The sequence below is a fragment of the Pelodiscus sinensis genome, chromosome 3 (genome assembly GCF_052426305.1).
Source record: "Pelodiscus sinensis isolate ZL-2025 chromosome 3, ASM5242630v1, whole genome shotgun sequence".
In the NCBI taxonomy this organism is placed as follows: Eukaryota; Metazoa; Chordata; order Testudines; family Trionychidae; genus Pelodiscus; species Pelodiscus sinensis.
This window is the reverse complement of record NC_143054.1, coordinates 16159250-16179524: the sequence shown is the minus strand read 5'-3', so window position 1 is coordinate 16179524 and position 20275 is coordinate 16159250. Positions and strand designations below refer to the sequence as shown.

The 20275-nt window shown below is 46.3% G+C and overlaps 1 protein-coding gene across 1 annotated transcript; it reads right to left on the bottom strand.

Annotated features, from left to right (window-relative positions):
* Nucleotides 1-5358: 5358 nt before the first annotated feature.
* Nucleotides 5359-15242, bottom strand: MRPL19 (mitochondrial ribosomal protein L19). Its single transcript, XM_075923405.2, has 6 exons — nt 15094-15242; nt 13295-13406; nt 9415-9533; nt 8101-8235; nt 6988-7169; nt 5359-5703 (listed from the first exon to the last, which is right to left on the bottom strand). The coding sequence occupies exons 1-6, from the start codon at nt 15179-15181 to the stop codon at nt 5488-5490; spliced, it is 852 nt and encodes a 283-aa protein (XP_075779520.2). The 5' UTR covers nt 15182-15242; the 3' UTR covers nt 5359-5487.
* Between the last annotated feature and the right edge of the window lie 5033 nt (nt 15243-20275).

Here is a 20275-nt window from a genome sequence, read left to right as displayed (position 1 = left end):
CTGTTTTCCAAGTTGGGCAAAAGACGGCCCACGGGCGGCATCCGGCCCGCCAAACCACTGGATCCAGCCCACGGATGCTATGGGGAGCCATTTCTCTTTAAAAACTGTGAGGGGGGAGAAGGCTTCAGGCGTGACTCCCGCCCCCAGCACAATGCCATTGGCCGGTTTCTGGCAGCCACGAAGCACTAGCTCCCTCTGTTCTGACTCAGTTTTTCACACAAGTACGTGGCTGTGGAGGTGTGGGGCAGGCAGGTTGGCTGAGAAACTTTTCAAGCTCTTCAAGAATTTAGCTTTGCAGGCAGGCAGCTTGGGGTGCTGGTTGGTAAGTGGCCAGAGCCTGCCTCTGGCAGCCAAGCCCCTCTTCCCCAGCCTTCTGCTCTCCCCCCACCCCACTCCACATACACAAAAACCCTCTACCCCCCTCCTGCATCCAAATCCCCTGCCCAGATCACAATCCCCTTTTGCCCTAGGTTACAAACCAAACTCCTGCACCACAGTACCCTGCTGTAGATCACAACCTCCTCCTGCCCTAGGTCACATTCCAAAACTCTGCACCCCCGTCTCCTGCCCCAAGTCACAACTGCCTCCTTCACCCAAACAGTTTGTAACAGCTCCTTGTTTTTGTGGGTGTCAGAAGTAACCAGTGTGGTATCCCAAGAGGTCTTGCTCTCTCCAGTGATAAGTTTGGCTGCTCATGAGAGCTTTTCCTGTGTATTGTGTGTAATCGGACTCCAAGAAAGCCCCCAAAGACCACACAATCAGATAAGAATCAAAGGTGCCAGGCTTTATTGTCAAATGAAGTACAGTAAGTGTTATCAAACTCGGATGAACCATTCTGCATATGTACCCCCTGACAATGGACCACCTCAGTCAGTGGCAGGGTTCGCTGCCCTCTTGGTTGGACAAACCCAGCCCCTCTAAGGCACAACTTTGTACACGTTCAGACACAAATTACACATCACTCCGATGTGTTGGGTTGCTACCCACTGATGTTACTTAGATACCAGCCATCACCTTGCATCTGGTGGTTCAATCAAACATTGCTATGCATCAATGCTGGCATTTTAGATTCTGGCCTAAACCTGGGTCAGAATATCCTTATCAAGTGAGGAGCATGGGGACACCAATGTGCTTAACATGGGGGTGTTCCCATTTCTCTAGAATGTGCTTTCAACCCATGCCTAATACCAATTAGTATTTTATGTATCAGCCTTGTTGAGAGCACAGGCCTATCTCTTTCAGTGGGAGAAGAGGAGAATCAAATCATCTTACAGTTTGTGAAGCAGTGTTAAAGCAGAAGTAAGTAGGGCTTACCAGGTCATGTGCATGTTTTAGAATCCAAGCATGAGGGCCTGAACCTGGCTTTTGAGTGTTTAAACAACTAGAAAGTTGGAGCAGCCAACTCTGATTTTGTGAAGTGTTCTGTCCTTGTATCTTGGTCCATATGCTCCTGAGGCAGGGACTGCCCTGGTTTGGAATGCTCCTACCAGGTTTACTGATGATGCATTTACCACAGCTGGACTCATTGCAAATACCTAATGTTTTCACTCAAGGCTTACTTGAACTTTTAGCTTTGAGATGTAATCCTGCCTTCCTGTTCAGCAAGCAGACAGGGGAGTTTAAGAGGGAGAGCAAGAGATCCTGCCACTGAACAGGCTGCCACGTGAGGGTAATAGAATTTGGTGTGTGTGAGTTTGCTTGACTGTTTGAATTTTGATTCTGATTTCAGGTAATTTTAGTTACTATGGCAGTTGGGATTGTGTGTCTGGCAGTGTTTGATCCTTCCCTTGATTGCCTTTGATCAGCCTTCCCGTGTGGCTAGGCCTGACCTAGTGAGCAGTTTTTAAAAGTCAGAGGCAGAGCAACCGAAAAGCTTAAGAAGGAGGCCTACTATGGTTAGGAAGACTTGCGACACCTGTACCAGCACTGCTCCTGTCTGCTATGCCTGTAGCTAGATAGATGACCTGACCATAGATGTCTCTACCCAGATCCTGGTGTGGTTTTGCAGGGACTGTGGATTGCAATTCCCTTACTGAAATCCAGGCTGGAGGAACCATTCAATGTGAAAGATGCCTCCTGGTGGAATCTCTCAGGAAGCAGGTGGGAGAGCTACAAGAGGAGATAGCTAGGCTGAGGTGTATCCGAATTCACAAGCAATTCCTGGAGCGTATTCATGTGGAGATAGCTGTCCCACTACAAAAGACTGCTGGCATACCACTGCTGGGAGAAGAGATGGATCAGGGGACAGCTGGCAATTGGTCACTTCTGGTAGCAGGCAGTGCTCCACCCTTGCTCCCAGCCCTCCCACCATGGTACTGAAGAACCTTTTCACTCTTCTGGTTATGGGAGATAAGGAATCACCTTCTACAGCAGAAGAGAAGCCTTGTACCCGCAAGACTGGGAGGTCTGCTGCCACCACTGCAAGGAAACGCAGGGTAATGGTGGTCACAGACTCTCTTCTGAGGGGCTCTCTTCTGAGGGGCAGGTATGCTGCCTGCCAAGGGCCTGTATCTGAGATGTTAGAGTCATTGTCCAGGATTATTCAGCCCTCTGACTACTACCCCATGCTACTCATCCATGTGGGCACTAATGATACTGCAAGGTGTGACATTGAGCCCTGTAGTCACTCTTGATCTGCTCAGAGTATGGATGAGGGGGTTTGGAGTGCAGGTAGTATTCTTTGACAGGAAAGACTGAAGAGGTAGGGGCCCAGGCAAGAGAAGTGCATACTGGAGGTGAATGCTTGGCTGCGAAGATGGTGTTGGTAGGGGGTTGGTTTACTCTACTACGGGATGCTATTCCAAAGACTGCTAAGCAGGGATGAGGTTCATCTTTCGAGGAAGGAGAAGACATTACTTGGATGAGAGATTCCAAAAGACTGGAAAGGGGCAAATCTAATGCCCATCTATAAAAAGGGAAATAAGACCAACCCTGGCAACTATAAACCAGTCAGTTTACCTTTTGTGCCAGGAAAGATAATGGAGCAAGTAATTAAGGAATTCATCTGCAAACATCTGGAAGATAATAAGGTGATAGGTAACAGCCAGCATGGATTTGTAAAGAATAAATCATGTCAAACCAATTTGATAGCTTTCTTTGATAGGATGAGTCTTGTGGATAAGTGAGAAGCGGTGAACAGGATTTACCTAGATTTTAGTAAGGCAGTTGATATGGTCTCATATGATATCAATAAACAAGGTATATACAACTTGGATGGGGCTATGATAAGGTGGGTGCATAACTGGCAGGATAACTGGTCTCAGAGTGGCTAACAGTTCACAATCCTGCTGGAAGGGCATAACAAGTGGGGTTCCACAGGGGTCTGTTTTGGGACTGGTTCTGTTCAATATCTTCAATGATTTAGATATTGGCATAGAGTACACTTAAGTTTGCAGATGATACAAAGCTGGGAGGGGTTGCAATTGCTTTGGAGGATAGGGTCAATTCAAAACGATCTGGAGAAATAGTCTGAGGTAAATCCGATGAAGTTCAATAAGGACAAATACAAAGTACTCCATGTAGGAGAAAACAATCACTTTCACCCATACAGAATGGGAAGGGACTGGCTAGGAAGGAGTACTGCAGAAAGGGACCTAAGGGTTATAGTGAACCACAATCTAAATATGAGCCAACAGTGTGACACTGTTGCAAAAAAAAAAAAAAAAAAAAAGATTCTGGTAAGCATTAACAGGAGTGTTGTGAGCAAGTCATTCTTCTGCTCTACTCTGCACTATTTAGGCCTCAATTGGAGTATTGTGTCCAATTCTGGGCACCACATTTAAAGGAAGATGTGGAGAAACTGGAAAAGGTCCAGAAAAGAGCAACAAGAATGATTAAAGGTCTAGAGTAAAGACTGAAATAATTGGTCTTGTTTAGTTTGGAAAGAAGACAGAGGGGATATACCACCTGAAAACCACTCTCTCAAAGGGGGTCATAAGGAAGAAAGAGAAAAATTATTCTCCTTAGCCTCTAAGGATAAGACAAGAAGCAAGGGGCTTAAGCTGCAGCAAGGGAGGTTTAGGTTTGACATTAGAAAAAACTTCCTGTCACGCTGGCTAAAGACTAGAATAAGTTGCCTAGGGAGGTTGTGGAATCTCCAAATCTGGATATATTTAAGAGCAGGTTGGATAGACATCTATCAGGGATGGTCTAGATGGTACTCAGTGCTGCTGTGAGGGCAGGGGACTGGACTATCACCTCTCAAGGTCTTTTCCTTTTCTAGTGTTCTATGAACATCAACTTGTCAGACATTTCTAACTACAGTAGGAGGTATGAAAGTGTGCATGTGTTTTAGGATTGAAGACAACACAGCAACACCATCACACAGGCAGTTGGCTATCAAAGGACAGGAATATATCTTGAGAGAATTTTGAAAAAGTCAAGACAGTTTACTAAAGCAGCAATTGTTGGAAAGTTAGTTTAGGCAGCCAAATAGATTTAAAACAATTTCATGATGGAGGGAGGTTAGTTGAAAGAACATATACCACCTTAGTGGTTTGGGTCAATTGACCAGAGTGGGTTTCTTGCTCATTATCTGTTCTATTCCCCAATAGTCATGTCACCTTCTTCAGGACACTGCCCTCTGGCAGCATCCTCTCTTGGTACAAATGCCACTCTGGTCAACTGCAATCCCAAAGTCTAGCCCCATGCCTAGCAGCAAGCTAGTCTGTAAAGGCCATTCTCCAATGTGGCTAGGTGCAATACAAGGAAGAATGGTGAGGAGGAGATTCAGGCTTCCCTGCTACTTTGAGTTCCAACCCAGGGATTCTGGCAGCAGCCATCTGCCTTTCTGTCCCCTTGTCTTTTCCTGTTCCCTGGACCACTTTCCTGTGACCCTTGCACCTTCTTGGCACACCTGTCAAGGCCTACAACCCGGGAGGTATCAGGCAGGAACTTTTCTCCAGTTCTTCTGAGCCTGCCCAGCATTGCTTCGTCCATGCTGCTGCTCCTCCGAGGGAACCAGTCCTTCCCCCTTAACTAGACAGGATGAACTGTCCTCTGCTCAGCTGCTCCTTACAACAGGGCTGCCTCAGCAAGCCATCCTTTGACTGGCTACCTATAAAATTCTCTCTGATTGGAAGGAGTTTGTGAAGACATCCTCAGACCTGGTTTCAACCACTCCCTGACCCCAGTAGGGCAACCACACCACTACCCACCTGAGGGTGTTTATGGGCTGCTGCTATATGAAAACTAATAGTGAAGGCCTGTTTTGTTGTTGTGAAAATTGAGCATGCTGGAAAAAGGGGAGAAACATAGTACTCTGGTAAGCTATTTTCTGAAGATTTTACTGAACACAATGGGACTCACTGCCCCCCACTCCAAAGTGGGAAAGTATATTATATACAGTCTACACAAAGATAGCATTTTTTTTAAAGATTAACTTTATTGTACATTCTGATGATATATACATAAGTCTTAAACAATTGAGGAAATATATATTAAATTCAGAAGTAGCCTCCCTCAGTAGTCTATTGTATAAAAGCAGCATCACTTTTTTAGCTTTTCATTCACTTCGTTCCATATTTTCTTCTCTAATTCTGAAGTATTGTATTCTCGCAGCATATCAAACTTTATCCACGGCTGGCTCAACTTTTGTGCTTCTTCCATAATTTCTTCAGGGAGTTCAAAGTGGATTCCTTGAATATTAAAGTAGGGTCGTTCCCAACGTTTTGACCAGGGTTTAGGTTTCATTTTGACCTTGAGCTAGGATTGGAAACAAAGTAAAGAATATATATGATACAGTCTTCATTGAAGTTTGACTTTTTTGCATTAGGATGCATTTTCAACTTGGCATGAGTGTTTTTGCTCTGAAAAAGTGAAGCCAAGTCTGATTGTAAGATCAGCTCTGAAGAGCTACTAATCAGTTCAGTTTGGATAACTGGAATGTATTCCTGCCAAAACTTAGTCATTTCATGCCTATGTACACAACTGTTCTATAAACAAGGCTCATCTATCTTCAATCTAGTTTTGAATACTATTTCTGACCAAAGGTGACTTATTTTGCCTTTTCAGAAGGACTGTTATTCCTTACTTTATCATAATCACTTAAAATATTTCCTCCCACTTGGAACTATTGTTACTGGACAGTTAAATCATCCACACTTCATCATCCTCAAGATGCCCATGTTCATGCTTAAAGTCAAACTTTTTTTTTTTTTTTGCCTGATACGCTCTAGTTTGGCTTCCCTGTGTAGTCTGTCAATGCCTTTATGTACTGAGTAGTCCTTATCACTGCACAATCCACTACACAGACAAATACAGGTCATGCTGCTTTTAGCACAGAGATAAAGCTTATACAAGAACTTAAAGTAGATAAGTATTAAACTCAGAAGATGGTGAATCCTCTAATAGATGGTATCATGTATGGCAGAATACAGAATTTGTCATGATGGACATTGCATACTTGATCTGGCATGTGGTTATGTATCCTCTGCCTTCTTCTAGTATTCCTAAGCTAGTGAAGAGGATAGCAGATGTATCCGTTTTCTTTAAGTCTCTTGGAAAGAGACAATCTACTTTACATCCACTAAGTTTCTACCCTCAGCATGACAAACATTGTCAGCATTTCTCCATCATGTTATTTTATGGGGGTGGGGGGGAACCTGAATATTCAAGTAATCCCATGGATGTCAGGCACACATCTAAGATGCATCTACAGAACACATACAACAGGGAGAAAACTTCTGCACATAACACCCTGCATATGCCTAGAGAGACTATCTGTAGAAGTTTTGTGTATTTTCCATGCCCATCAGTCCATGTTCTTTGTTAAAATAAAAGATGCCATATAGTTCAACTGCATTGTCGTTAATTCATTATAAAAACAGTAAAACTAAAATTGTTTCATATGTGATACTGGTAACTGTCCAATGGCTTTAAAGGGCTGGATTCAAGCTAACATATCAGACATGAAGTGTTTGTTTTATTGCAACCACTTGAATCACCTGCTCATTTTTCCACCAAACTTTTATAATCCCTGACTCGTACCTGGTTTACAGGAATTTCATCATTAGGTGAATAGGGCACAGGTTTCATGTTAACATCAAATGTACTATATTCAGGAAGAGCGTCCCGTAAATACATCAGATTGTCATCTAGTCTCTTCTCCAGTTTCAGGACCTTGATCTCCTGGATTCGAGGATTGTATATTTCATAGCAAAACTCAACACCTTAAGAAAACAATAACTTAACTTGTAGGTGAGAAGCAGGAGGCCCTAAAAATTAATCTGGGTTTGACATATTGCTGTTCAGTGTTTCAGATCCTTTTATTACTCAAGGACAGTGATTTGTTATATATTGGGTCCATTTTTAGGTACAGTATTTATACATTTCTTGTTCACAAAAATTAAAGTCTGTGGTCTAGACTCGCCTAAGAGGATGAGGCAATTAAAGTATGGAATTTAAGAGGGAGCCACAAACATGGATTTGCAGTTCCTGTATTTTGGGTAAAATAAGGAAAGTCTAATTCCTGCTTATACTTATAGTAATGCAGACAAAGAAATGCCTGAATTGCCCTGCAGTATTAAAAGTGCACCAGAACAGAGAGGGATGATGCAGTGAGCTGCCACACTGATCTTCTGTTATGGAAACGCAGGGTCAAATGTAACTTAGATTACAAATGAGGTGATGTAGGGCGAATACGAGACAAGAGAGAATCAAGATTAAACTCTATGACGCCTAGATTGCATTACTCTGCATGGTGCTTAGTACAATGGCCCTCACTCTCAGCTGGGCCCTGGCTGATGCTACAAAACAAAGTGTTTTTTGTAAGGATAATATTAAAAATCCATCTACTACAAAGTCAGTTCACAAATGAAGTTAGTAGTGGTATTACTTTTGACCGGAATTGAAACATGAGATTAGTCCAGTTGGGCCAGATTTTAAAGCAGCTGAGATATGCTGTATACCAGGGTCTCACTGCATCTTGTTTTAAACCTAACAGCAGAATGCAAGAGAATGATTTTCCTTTAATACTCTAATACCATCCCAACCGCAAACTAGATTTCAATACTACACCATATTTCATATATAGCTTAAATACTATATATAGCTCCTCCATTCAATAATCAATGGAAGAATGAAAGCTGTATGAAGACGTACCCTGTCCTTCTATAACATTCCGAAGCACAAAGGTGGCACCAAGTCCCTTTCCTCCCCTTTGAATGCAAATTCCTACAAAACGGCTGGTTTTGTCACTTGCATATGGATCTGCAGTGGTAACAGAAAGGATGCTTCCTGTCCAAAGGAGAGACTAGTCAGTAAATCATCCTGGAACATGGAAAAAGGGGTCAAATTTTAAGCACAGCTATTAAAAGACACTCAACTAAATTAATCTTCCGACCAGACTGAATTTATAAAGTGTAGGGTTAAATATTTACCTAAGCACATAACATTTATTTGCCTTTAAAGATTTAGTTCGCATAATTAAAGCTATTTGCTTTTGTCTACAAAGGGGATCGTTCTAGTCAAAAGTTTCTTGGACCACCTGAGCCCTGCAGTAAAGTTGTAAGCAATGCATAGAGGATCTCTGTATCCAGAACAATAACCTGTGTTTTCACTGAATTCACATGGCCATACTGCTACAGGTTGGATCTCCCATGTTCCTGGACCAGGGAGTCCTGGGCTCCCAGCCAGTGGCAGGAGGGGCCAGGGCTGCCCTGGTAGCCTGCCACATGAACTGGGGACATAAGAGCCCGACAGGAGAGCTTGGTCATGGTAGCCTGGCAGCAGGTGGCTGGGGCAGTCAGCAAGGGAGGAGCAGTGGGCTGAGGGGCCAGTAGCAGGGCTTCTCCCCTGGTTCGGTAAAATCCCTCTTTTGCGACCAGTCAAGACCTGATGATGCCAGACCAAAGAGGTCCAACCTGTATCAATCATGCATTCTATTAATTGATCCTACACTGCCATTCAATTACAACAAAAACAGTAACATTTGTATAAAGCAGGGGTGGCCAACCCATTTAACAAAGAGAACCAAAACAGCGATGGAAAAAATGCAAAGAGCTGCACCAGAATTGTCAAGCAAGCAAAAAAAACCCCAACGAACCCAGAACAGAATTGTCAAGGAAAAAAATTTTTTTTTTTAAAAAGGAGGCTGTCCCTTTAAGACTGCTGCTATCTTTGGTGCAATTTTAAAACCCTGCAACTCCAACCAAGTAAGCACAGGGAAGCCAGCCCGCCGGGGGAGGGGAGGGGGTTGGGGGGGAGCACAGCAGGAGGCGGGTGCTGTTGGGGGGAAGGGCACAGGAGTGGCTTCATGAGCCGCACATTTGGGGGGAAAGAACCACAGGCGGCTTTTGCAAGCTGCGGGTTGGGCACGGCTGGTATAAAGATATGCCATTAATGTATTTTTTCCTTTTTACTATACCAATGATCAAAACTGGAAAAGTTATTAAAAATCTTAATGACGCTACTGACCAACATAGAACTCTGGAATGTTGAGAACTTTTCGCCTCCGTATCATGTCAATTCTTTCAATATAGTATTTTAAAGGATCTTTTCTCCCTCTGCGTGGAATAAATTCAGGACTCAGGAACCTGTGAAGAAGTCAAAACCTTTCTGAATACAAGACAGAAATAACCTATAATTCACCGTAGTACTAAAGTAATTAATAGTACTAATAGTGAGTACTTAACACTGCATGGCTCATGGCTGAATAGTACTGTACATGAAACCAGCTGTAAGATGTCTTTTGCTTCTTGCAGATGGGAGCCCACAAGACACACCACAGATGAGATTTTCACCCTCACTCATTTACATGGGCTAATTGGACCAGAAATGCATAGAGGGACTATAAAATTCCTGGGTCTGACTGGAATTGCCTGACAGAGAAAATTAAGACGACAGATGGAAGTGGTCCTCTGAGGACTGCTTCAGAAACCCTGTTGTGTGCTGTGCCTAGCAATGCCCCTACAACAGCAGAGATTCTGGCCAGAGCTCCTGTCAATCTGGTAGCTCAGTGAGGTACCATAACTTGGCCACACAGGGCTGCTGTCAACCACGGAGGGCTGAAAAGGTGGTTTACCCTTAGGGAAGGCACCAAATCTCTTTTGGCTACGTGTTCTTTTAAACAATTAACAAAACTATCCAAAGCCCAAGATTTGGTGGTGATGGGGGGACTTCAACTATCCAGACATATGTTGGGAAACTAACACAGCGGGGCACAGGCTATCCAATAAGTTTCTGGACTGCATTGGAGACAACTTTCTGTTTCAGAAGGTTGAAAAAGCTACCAGAGGAGAAGCTGTTCTGGATTTGATTTTAAACAAATAGGGAGGAACTAGCTGAGAACTTGAAAGTGGAAGACAGTATAGGGGACAGTGATCATGAAATAATAGAGTTCATGATCTTAAGGAAAGGTAGAAGGGAGACCAGCATAATTGAGGTAATGGATTTCAGGAAGGCAGATTTTGATAAGCTCAGAGAACTTGTAGGTAAGGTCCCATGGGAAGCAAGACTGAAGGGAAAAACAACTGAGGGGAGTTGGAAGTATTTCAAAGGGACGTTGTTAAGGGCCCAAAAGCAAACAATTCCGCTGTGTAGGAAAGATAGAAAATATGGCAAAAGACCAGCTTGGCTTAACAAGGAGATCTTGCATGATCTCAAAATAAAAAAGGAGTCATATAAAAAATGGAAACTAGGACAAACAACAAAGGATGAATATAGGCAAGCAACACGGGAATGCAGGGGCAAGATTAGAAAGGCAAAGGCACAAAATGAGATCAAACTAGCTACAGGCATAAAGGGAAACAAGAAGACCTTTTATAAATACATTAGAAGCAAGAGGAAGACCAAGGACAGGGTAGACCCACTGCTCAGTGAGGAGGGAGAAGCAGTAACAGGAAACTTGGAAATGGCGTGGATGCTCAATGACTTCTGTGTTTCGGTCTTCACTGAGAAGTCGGGAAGTGTGCCTAACGTAGTGAATACAAGCAGAGAGAGGGTAAGTTTAGAAGATAGGATACACAAAGAACAAGTTAAAAATCACTTAGGAAAGTGAGATGTCAGCAAGTCACCAGGTCCTGATGAAATGCATCCCAGGATACTCAAGGAGCTGATAGAGGAGGTATCTGAGCCTTTAGCTATGATCTTTGAAAAATCATGGAAGACAGGGGAGATTCCAGAAGACTGGAAAAGGGCAAATATTGTTCCCATCTATAAAAAGGGGAATAAGAATAACCCAGGAAACTACAGACCGGTCAGTTTAACGTCTGTCCCAGGGAAGATAATGGAGCAGGTAATTAAGGAAATCATATGCAAACACTTGGAAGGTAATAAAGTGATAGGGAATAGCCAGCATGGGTTTGTGAAGAACAAGTCATGCCAAACTAATCTGATAGCTTTCTTTGATAGGATAACGAGCCTTGTGGATAAGGGAGAAGCGGTGGATGTCATATACCTAGACTTTAGTAAGGCATTTGATACGGTCTCGCATGATATTCTTATTGATAAACTAGGCAAATATAACTTAGAGAGGGCCACGATAAGGTGGGTGCATAATTGGCTGGATAACCGTAGTCAGAGAGTTGTTGTTAACGGTGCTAAATCCTGCTGGAAAGGGATAACAAGTGGAGTTCCGCAAGGGTCTGTTTTGGGACCCGTACTGTTCAATATCTTCATCAATGATGTAGATATTGGGATAGAGAGTACACTTTTTAAGTTTGCAGATGATACCAAACTGGGTGGGGTTGCAACTTCTTTGGAGGATAGGGACATAATTCAAAATGACCTTAGCAAGTTAGAGAAATGGTCAGAGGTAAACAGGATGAGGTTTAATAAAGAGAAATGCAAAGTGCTCCACTTAGGAAGGAACAATCAGTTCCATACATACAAGATGGGAAGCGACTGTCTAGGAAGGAGCATGGCGGAAAGTGATCTAGCGGTCATAGTGGACCACAAGTTGAATATGAGTCAACAGTGTGATGCTGTTGCAAAAAAAGCAAATATGATTCTAGGTTGTATCAACAGGTGTGTTGTAAGCAAAACTCGTGAAGTCATTCTGACGCTCTACTCTGCACTAGTTAGGCCTCAGCTGGAGTACTGTGTCCAGTTCTGGGCGCCACATTTCAAGAAAGATGTGGAGAAATTGGAAAGGGTACAGAGAAGAGCGACAAGAATGATTAAAGGTTTAGAGAACATGACTTATGAAGCCAGGCTTCATGAACTGGGCTTGTTTAGTTTGGAAAAAAGAAGATTAAGGGGGGACATGATAGCGGTTTTCAAATATCTAAAAGGGTGTCACAAGGAGGAAGGAGAAAATTTGTTCCTCTTGGTTTCTGAGGACAGGACAAGGAGTAATGGGCTTAAAGTGCAGCAGGGGAGGTTTAGATTGGACATTAGGAAAAAATTCCTGTCAGGGTGGTCAAATATTGGAATAAATTGCCATGGGAGGTGGTGGAATCTCCCTCTCTGGAGATATTTAAGAACAGGTTAGATAGACATCTGTCAGGGATGGTGTAGACGGAGCTTGGTCCTGCCTTGAGGGCGGGGGGCTGGACTCGATGACCTCTCGAGGTCCCTTCCAGTCCTATGATTCTATGATTCTAAGAAATGCAGCACAGAATCTTACCCCTTTTGACAGTTTCAAGTGATGAAAACTCTTATCAGTCCAAGATGACTGGCCAAGATCTGAACAGATATGGAAAGGGGAGATGGACTGGATGCCCACAGATGTCAAAGTTTTGATTCTAAGAAACTTTCCCCATTCCTAGACTGATTATACCCCAGACTTCTTTGGGAAATCTCACAGTGTGGCACTATCACTAACAGTGTAGGAACATTTTAATCACTGTCACCTAATGTTGCCCGGAGCAGATTGGTGATACAAACATCTGTGCCCTTTCTACACTAATGTTCTTTTAAGTAGTCTCCCCGCAAGCACCAGTGGCAGCAACATTTTACAAAGAGTGACTTGCCCAAGGAGAAGGTCAGCAGCAGATAAACCAGGGGTCTCAACTTCCAGTCATGTATACTTTTAGACTGTTGTGTGAAGGCACACGTGCATTTAATATAATCAATCTCAAAAAAAGCACAGCCTAGATTTACATGTATGTTTACCACTACACACACTTACCCATGAATCACTATTTTTGCAGATACAAATCTCAGAGAAAAATATTTAAGCACATATTTTGACATTATCTCTGCCAAAAGTTAGCAGTATTTACGATACCTTGCATAATGGTGCTCAGTGGATTTTAGAAAATGCTCATATCATTAATAACTTGACTGAAGACCAAGATAGGGAGCAGCAACTTTCAAGAAATTAAGCAACGTGCTAAACAACATAGTGCCCTACCTTCTCTCTACCACCACTTTGCTTTTGTCAATAATAACTGGCTTTGGAGGTGGCTGAAATTTGGGAGGTTCTCCACTGTTAGCCCTCAGAAGCGCAGAAGAAGAAAAATATCCTTGAAAGGGAAAAAAATAAGATGGTGTTGAAAAGAAACGAATTTCAACCAGAAGTAAAAGCAAACCCCATAACTCTCAACCCTTCAAAATACAATATGGCTACGTCTAGACTGGCATGATTTTCCGGAAATGCTTTTAATGGAAAAGTTTTCGGAACAGAGCGTCTAGATTGGCACAGATGCTTTTCCACAAAAGCATTTTTTGCGGAAAAGCATCTGTGCCAATCTAGACGCGCTTTTCCGCAAAAAAGCCCTGATCGCCATTTTCGCAATCGGGGCTTTTTTGCAGAAAACAAATCTGAGCTGTCTACACTGGCCCTTTTGCTCAAAAGTTTTGCGCAAAAGGACTTTTGCCCAAACGGGAGCAGCATAGTATTTCCACAAGAACACTGACAATCTTACATAAGATCGTCAGTGCTTTTGTGGAAATTCAAGCGGCCAGTGTAGACAGCTGGCAAGTTTTTCCGGAAAAGCGGCTGATTTTCCGGAAAAACTGGCCAGTCTAGACACAGCCTATGTGTATGAATACTCACAGAGTGCTTCCTCTGTTCCTCCAGTACCATATTAAATAAATAGTAAAACATCATGACATTCTTTGTTAGAGGCTCATTTGACAGAAGGAAACTGTGAGACACTAATACAAGTTTTAGATGAGTCAAAAGTAGGAATGTTAAAGTTTGGGTTACTTGTAACTGCTGAAATTTTCAGTGGTTATACAGAGGGGGTGGGAAGACAGCTCCACGGAAGCTAATGCTTGTGAGGAGCATGCTTTTAAGAGGCAGCAGCATGTTGTGGGGAAGAAGCCGATATATGCAAGAAGCCAGCTTTTAAGGCAGCTCTCCGTGTGTGCCAGCTCCTTGGACTCAGAGGAGCTAGCTTAAAAGCTGCCCCCCTCCCATACTGCTGCCTCTATCAGAGGCAACAGTGCGGGGTGGGGGGAGGGGAGGAATAGAGGTGTGCAGGGGAAGCTGCTGCAAAGCAGCCTCTGTCCACAGCAGGCCCAGACTCCCTACGACAGAGGCTACCCCGCTGCAGCAATGCCTGTCCACAGAGCGTATAATATACGTATCAGCTCAGCACCTAGTAAATCCCTTACATTTCTACAGAGCGATTGCATCTAAAATCTGGTTGCAAGGTACGCGAGCGATGCGTCTCTGATAGCAGCATGTTCATCGCACCAGTGAAGCAGCCAGGACTACATAACCGGCCCATGGCTGTACAGCCCACAGCAGAGCGAGGAATAAAAATAAGGGCTCCCCCCACGCCCAGGCCCGAGCCAGAACAAAACCTGCCCCCGCCCCCCACCCGGAGCCGCTTTCTGCCAGCAGAGAAGCAGGGCGACGCGCGCAGCTGTCAAGGAGGAAAGAAGCGCGCGGGACTTTGCACGCGGGACAAAGGAGCCCGCGACCACGGGGGGGGAGGGGGGGCGCAGCAAGCGCGACAGGCGCGAGACGCGTTCGGAAGGGGGAGGGGCTGGAAGCTCCCCTTCCTGACGGGAGGATCCCCGCCCGCGAAGGCGGCTGCGAAGGGCGCAGCGGGCTGGGCAGGCGGCCCCGCCATAAAGGGGGACCCGGATGCGGGAGCAGGACCCCGGCTCCTCCCTGCGAAGGGGGCAGGACCCAGGCGCGTCCCCGCGATGGGGGGCGGCGGGGACCCAGAGAGGCCCGCTCTCCCCCCGGCTCCTTACGGCAGCGCGCTCCGGGCCGGGCGGCGGACGCCTGAGCGAGGCCCCTCACAACCGCCGGCTCTAAGAACCTCCCGCAGACGGCGGCCATGGCGGCGCCCGCGACGCGTCCCCCAGCGCATGCGCTCGCGCGCCCACGGGAAAAAAGCCTCCCTCTGGCTACGGCCAGCGCAGCGTCCCAAACTACCCGCGAAAGCGGAGCGAGGCTTCAGGGCGGGCGGGGCCCTTCCTCGGAGGCGGGGCGCGTTGCTTGAATCGGGACACAGTGGAGGAGGCGCCCCCCTGTGGAGAGAGGGTGCCAGGCGCTGCTCCAGGCCTAGGCCTCCCCACAGCGCTAGGAGAGGGGCTGATGGGAGAGGGGGCAGCCCTGGGGGGGGACACCCCTGTATTGGGGGGGGGGCAAAGTCCCACAGCCCCTTACACGCACTGCGAGGGGTGCAGCCAGCCTAGTCCTCCCCGCCTGGCTATTCCCTGTCACCGGGTGGGGCCGCTGCCCCCATGGACCGGCCTTCGCAGGCACCAGGCCTCAGGCCCCCCACCCCGAAACGCTCCTGTGGTATAGGGCTGGGAACCCCGAGGCCTCGTCTCTGCCTCAACTGTCCCCACCCCACACTTCAGCGAAGGTTGCTTAGTCCAACTGGGGTGACTCTATTGTCCTCCTTAGGGAGGTCAGCTCCCCGAGAGCTGACGGGAAAAGGGGATCCAGAAAATTATAGTCCTGCTCATTTGACCTCAGTCATATGCAAGGTTTAGGAATAATTTTACAAGAGAAAGTAGTTAAGGACATCGAGGTGAACCATTCTCAGAATAAAATACCACATGGTTTTACAAAGGGTAAATGACACAGATCAACCTAATCTCCTTCTTTGAGCAGATTTTTTAGACAAAGCAAGTATAGTAGATCTAATATACCCGGGTGTCAGTAAGGCTCTGATACAGTTCCACATGGGAAATGATTAATTAAATTGGAGAAGATGGGAATTAATATGACAACTGAAAGGTGGATAAGGGAATTGGTTCAAGGGGAGACTGCAATAGGTTATAATGAAAGGTGAACTGTCAGGCTGGAGGGAGATTACTAGTGGCGTTCCTTAGGGGTCAGTCTTGGGACCAATCTTATTTAATATTTTTATTACTGCTCTTGGCACAAAAAGTGAGAGTGTGCTAATAAAAGTTACAGGTGACACAAAGAAGTGAGGGATATATCCAATATGGAACAATGCTGGCATATGATACAAGGAACTCTGTCTAGATGATCTTATAAATTGGAATAATAGAAATGGGATGAAATTTAATAGTGCAAAGTGCAAGCACATGCATGTAGGGACTAACAACACACATTTCAGCTTATCGAATTTCAGCTTGTGGACTTATTGTTCGGAATCAACAAAGGAGGAGAAAGACCTAGATGTAGTGTTTGATCAAAGGATGACTAGCTGCCAATGTGATGTGGTTGTGAAAAATTGTAATGCCCAGTCTTAGGATTCATAAGGAGGTATTTCCAGTAGAGAGAGGGGAGGGAGAGTGCTAGTACAGGAAGCCCTCACCATTTGCAGTGGATGTGTTCCTGGCACCACCACGAATGGCAAAATTCATGAATGCTGGCCAGGAGACACCTATGAACAAATGGAACCTCGAATAGTAATTCCTCAAATTGCGAGGGTCTACATTGTAAAAGGCACTGATGAGACCTTACTTTAGATACCATGTGCAGTTCTGATATCCCATGTTTTAGAAATATGAATGCAAACTGGAACAGGTGCAGACAAGGGCTACTAGGATGATCCAAGGAATGGAAAACCTACCATATGAGAGGACAGTCAAATAGCTTGGCTTGTTTAGCCTAACCAAAAGATGGCTGAGAGGAGTATGATTGCTTTCTAAGGGTACGTCTAGACTGCAAGCCTCTTTCGAAAAAGCCTCTTTTGAAAAAGAGCATCTAGACTACAACTAGTACTTTTGAAAAAGCAAGCCGCTTTTTTGAAAGAGAGCACGCAGGCAATCTGGATGCTCTTTTTCGAAAAATCACAGTTTGCATTACATAGCGTCTTTTTTCAAAATAAGACATTGTTCCTCATAAAACAAGGTTTTCCACGGTCGAAAAAACTGCTGCATTCTTTCAATTTACTTTTGAAGAATGCAGCAGCAGTCTAGATGCAGGGGAAGTGTGCAGGGCGCACTAGGATGCGGTAGTTTGAACCAAAGCCCTTGCAGTAACGTTAGTTCAAACCAAAGGAGTAACGTTAGTTCTAACCAAGGGCTTTGGTTTGAACTACCGCGTCCCGGCGCGCACTCCCTGGTTCGAATCAGCTGTGATTCGGACTAGCACGCAGGGCAAGATCTTGCTAATGAAGCGTGGGATATTTAAATCCCTGCTTCATTTGCAATTTCTGTTGCCTACATTTGCATCCCTTAGTGCGAACTAGGGAGCAAATGTAGACGTACCCTCAGTTACTACAGATAATTCTTTCTCGGGTATCTGATGGGAGGGTCTTGCCCACATGCTCAGGGCTTGACTGATTGCCATATTTGGGATTAGAAAGGAATTCTCCCCCTGGGCTAGATTTGCAGAGACCATGGAGTTTTTTGCCTTCTTCTGCAACATGGGGCACAGTTCACTAGTAGATTTCAAATAGTGTAAATGGTGAATTCTTTGTAGCTTGAAGTCTTTAAACTAGTGGTCCCCAAACTTTTGAGCATCCTGTCTCCTCAGGTCTGAGAGGGGGAAATGCAGACAAGAGTAAGGGGACCACAGCTGGGGCTGGAGGCAGGAGCGGAGCCGCAACTGGGTTTCAAATCGGTGGAGGCTGACAGCTGGGCTGAGGCTGGCAGTTGGGCTAGGTCGCAGGGAAGGGGAAGGTTGTAGCTGGAGGTGGGGCCAAAGCAACAGTTGAGCCTGCCTCATCCACCTATGTCCCCCTAGTTTGGGGACCTCTGCTTTAAACTATTATTTGAGGACTTCAGTAACTCATCCAGAGGTTAAAGATGTGGGTGGGTAAGGTTCTGTAGCCTGCTGTGTGCAGACGGTCAGATTAAATTATCATGATGGTCCTTATGACCTTAAAGTCTATGAGACTAGATATTTCCTGTGGACCTAGAACTGTCAATACCGGGGGTTAGGATTATTCACACCTCAGAGCAATGTAATTGTACAGGCCTAATTTCCAAGAGTAAACCAGGCCTTAGGCTCTGGCTCAGTGGTTTTCAATTTGTGGTTCACAGGCCGTTGGGGGTGCAAACAAGGGTTCCCTGTGATGTGCATGCCCATGAATTTCAGTCCCGCCCACCCCCTCAGCAGAGCCATACATCTGTGGCCATGTGGCAGGTAGCTGCCTCACCTCAGGAGCAGCTGGGGAGCCAACACATGGCCTGCAAGATGGTGCTGGAACTGGAGTATTAAAAATAGCACCGCGGCCCCAGCTCCAGTCCCAGCACAAGGGGCAGCTGCCCGCCATGCGGCCCAGCCCCTGGGAGCAGCTGGGTCCGTGGCTGCATGGCAGCTGCTGGGGCTGGGACCACAGTACTAAAAATAGCACTTCTACCCTGGCTCAAGTCCTGGTGCACAGGGTGTGCTGTCCCGAGCTCCCTGAGGAGTGGAGATGGGCTGCTTCCCCTTCAACTCTCAACCCCACGGGAAGTGAGGAGGAGGCAGCAGCGCACTGGTATCTGGGCTTGGCCTTCAGCTAGCAACTGAGCTGCGTTTTTTTTCCCTGGAAGGTGCAAGGGTCAGTCTGGTGCTATGCGCGAGGGCAACCTCTTGATGCGTGCTGGGGCCACCCTCCTCTCTGCCTTCCCTTGTCTCCCAGTCACTGCCCATCTCTTTGCCCCTCCCCGCAGTCCCACCTTCCTTTCTCCCGGTCCATTTTTCCCACCCTTCTGGTCTCCGCCCTGCCTCCCGCCCTCCCCTTCCAACCACCATTTCCTAACCCCTCACTAGAGTTGGCGGCTTGGTGGAAGCAGCCTTGGTCTTTCAGCCCTGTCTCCAGCACCCAGAGTCAGTTCCGAGGGGGGAATGGATCCCCAGGCCCCGTGAATCCACCAGCCCATTGGGGGAAGTGGGAGATGCCAACAAGCCCCAGTCTTCCAGTGCAGCCTTTTGTTTCCTTGGCCAGAAGTTTGTGTGCCAAGGCCCGTCCACCCTCTCAGCTGTTCAAGTATCTAAAAGGCTATCACAGGAAGGAGGGAGAAAAATTGTTCTCCTTGGCCTCTGAGGATAGGACAAGAAGCAATGGGCTTAAACTGCAGCAAGGGAGGTGTAGGTTGGACATTAGGAAAAACTTCCTAACTGTCAGGGTGGTTAAACACTGGAATAAATTGCCTAGGGAGGTTGTGGAATCTTTGTCAGTGGAGATATTGAAGAGCAGGTTAGACAGACATCTGTCAGGGATGATCTAGACAGTGTTTGGTCCTGCCATGAGGCAGGGGACTGGACTCAATGACTTCTTGAGGTCCCTTCCAGTTCTAGGATTCTGTGCTCCATGTGCTGGGACGGAGACAGGGCCACGGTGCTATTTTTAGTACCACAGTCCTGGTCCCAGCTGCCATATGGCCCAAGCTACTCCCAGGGCTGAGTCGCGTGGTGGGTGGCTGCCCTGTGCACTGGCACTGGAGCTGGGGCCAGGATACTACAATTAGTGGTGGCCCATCCCCAGAACCAGGGAGCTAGAGGGGGTTGAGAGATGCAGGTGTCAGGAAGACAGAAGGTGAGGGAAGGGGCAGGGGAAAGATGGGGGTGAGGAGAGGAAGGGGCTTGTGCTGAGGAGAGAGGAGGGGGAAGAAAGGGGAAGGCACCAAGGGGCAGGGTGGAGGAGAGACAAATGCCATGGGGTCAAGAAGAGACAATGAAGGGAAAGGGCAGGAGGAGGGCCATGGAAAGGTATCAGTGGGGTTGGAGAAGTGAGGGGACTGGGTGATTCTGGGAGAGGAAAGGAAGAGGAGATGGGCGATGGGGACAAGAGGAATGAAGAGGAGAGGGGAGGAGTGAGTGCCATGGAAAGAGGGATTGAAAGGAGGGGTGAGAATGAGGAAGGTAAGGGATGGAACAAGTCGTGTAAGGGCACAGAGGGGCAAGGGTAAGTGGGGTAGAAGGTGATGAGGGAATGGGTACCAGATAGGAAGAGGGCAAGGGGACAGGTGTTGGGAAGGCAGGGGTAGTGAGGAAAGGGGGAGGCACCTGGAGGGTGTA

Excerpts from the sequence above, each read along its gene's own strand:
- MRPL19 (XM_075923405.2), bottom strand. The coding sequence starts at position 15,181 with ATGGCCGCCGTCTGCGGGAGGTTCTTAGAGCCGGCGGTTGTGAGGGGC. Across the intron at positions 13,407-15,093 it reads CCGGCCCGGAGCGCGCTGCC|GATATTTTTCTTCTTCTGCG; the intron begins GTAAGGAGCCGG and ends TTCCCTTTCAAG. Across the intron at positions 7,170-8,100 it reads GAATGTTATAGAAGGACAGG|GTGTTGAGTTTTGCTATGAA; the intron begins GTACGTCTTCAT and ends TGTTTTCTTAAG.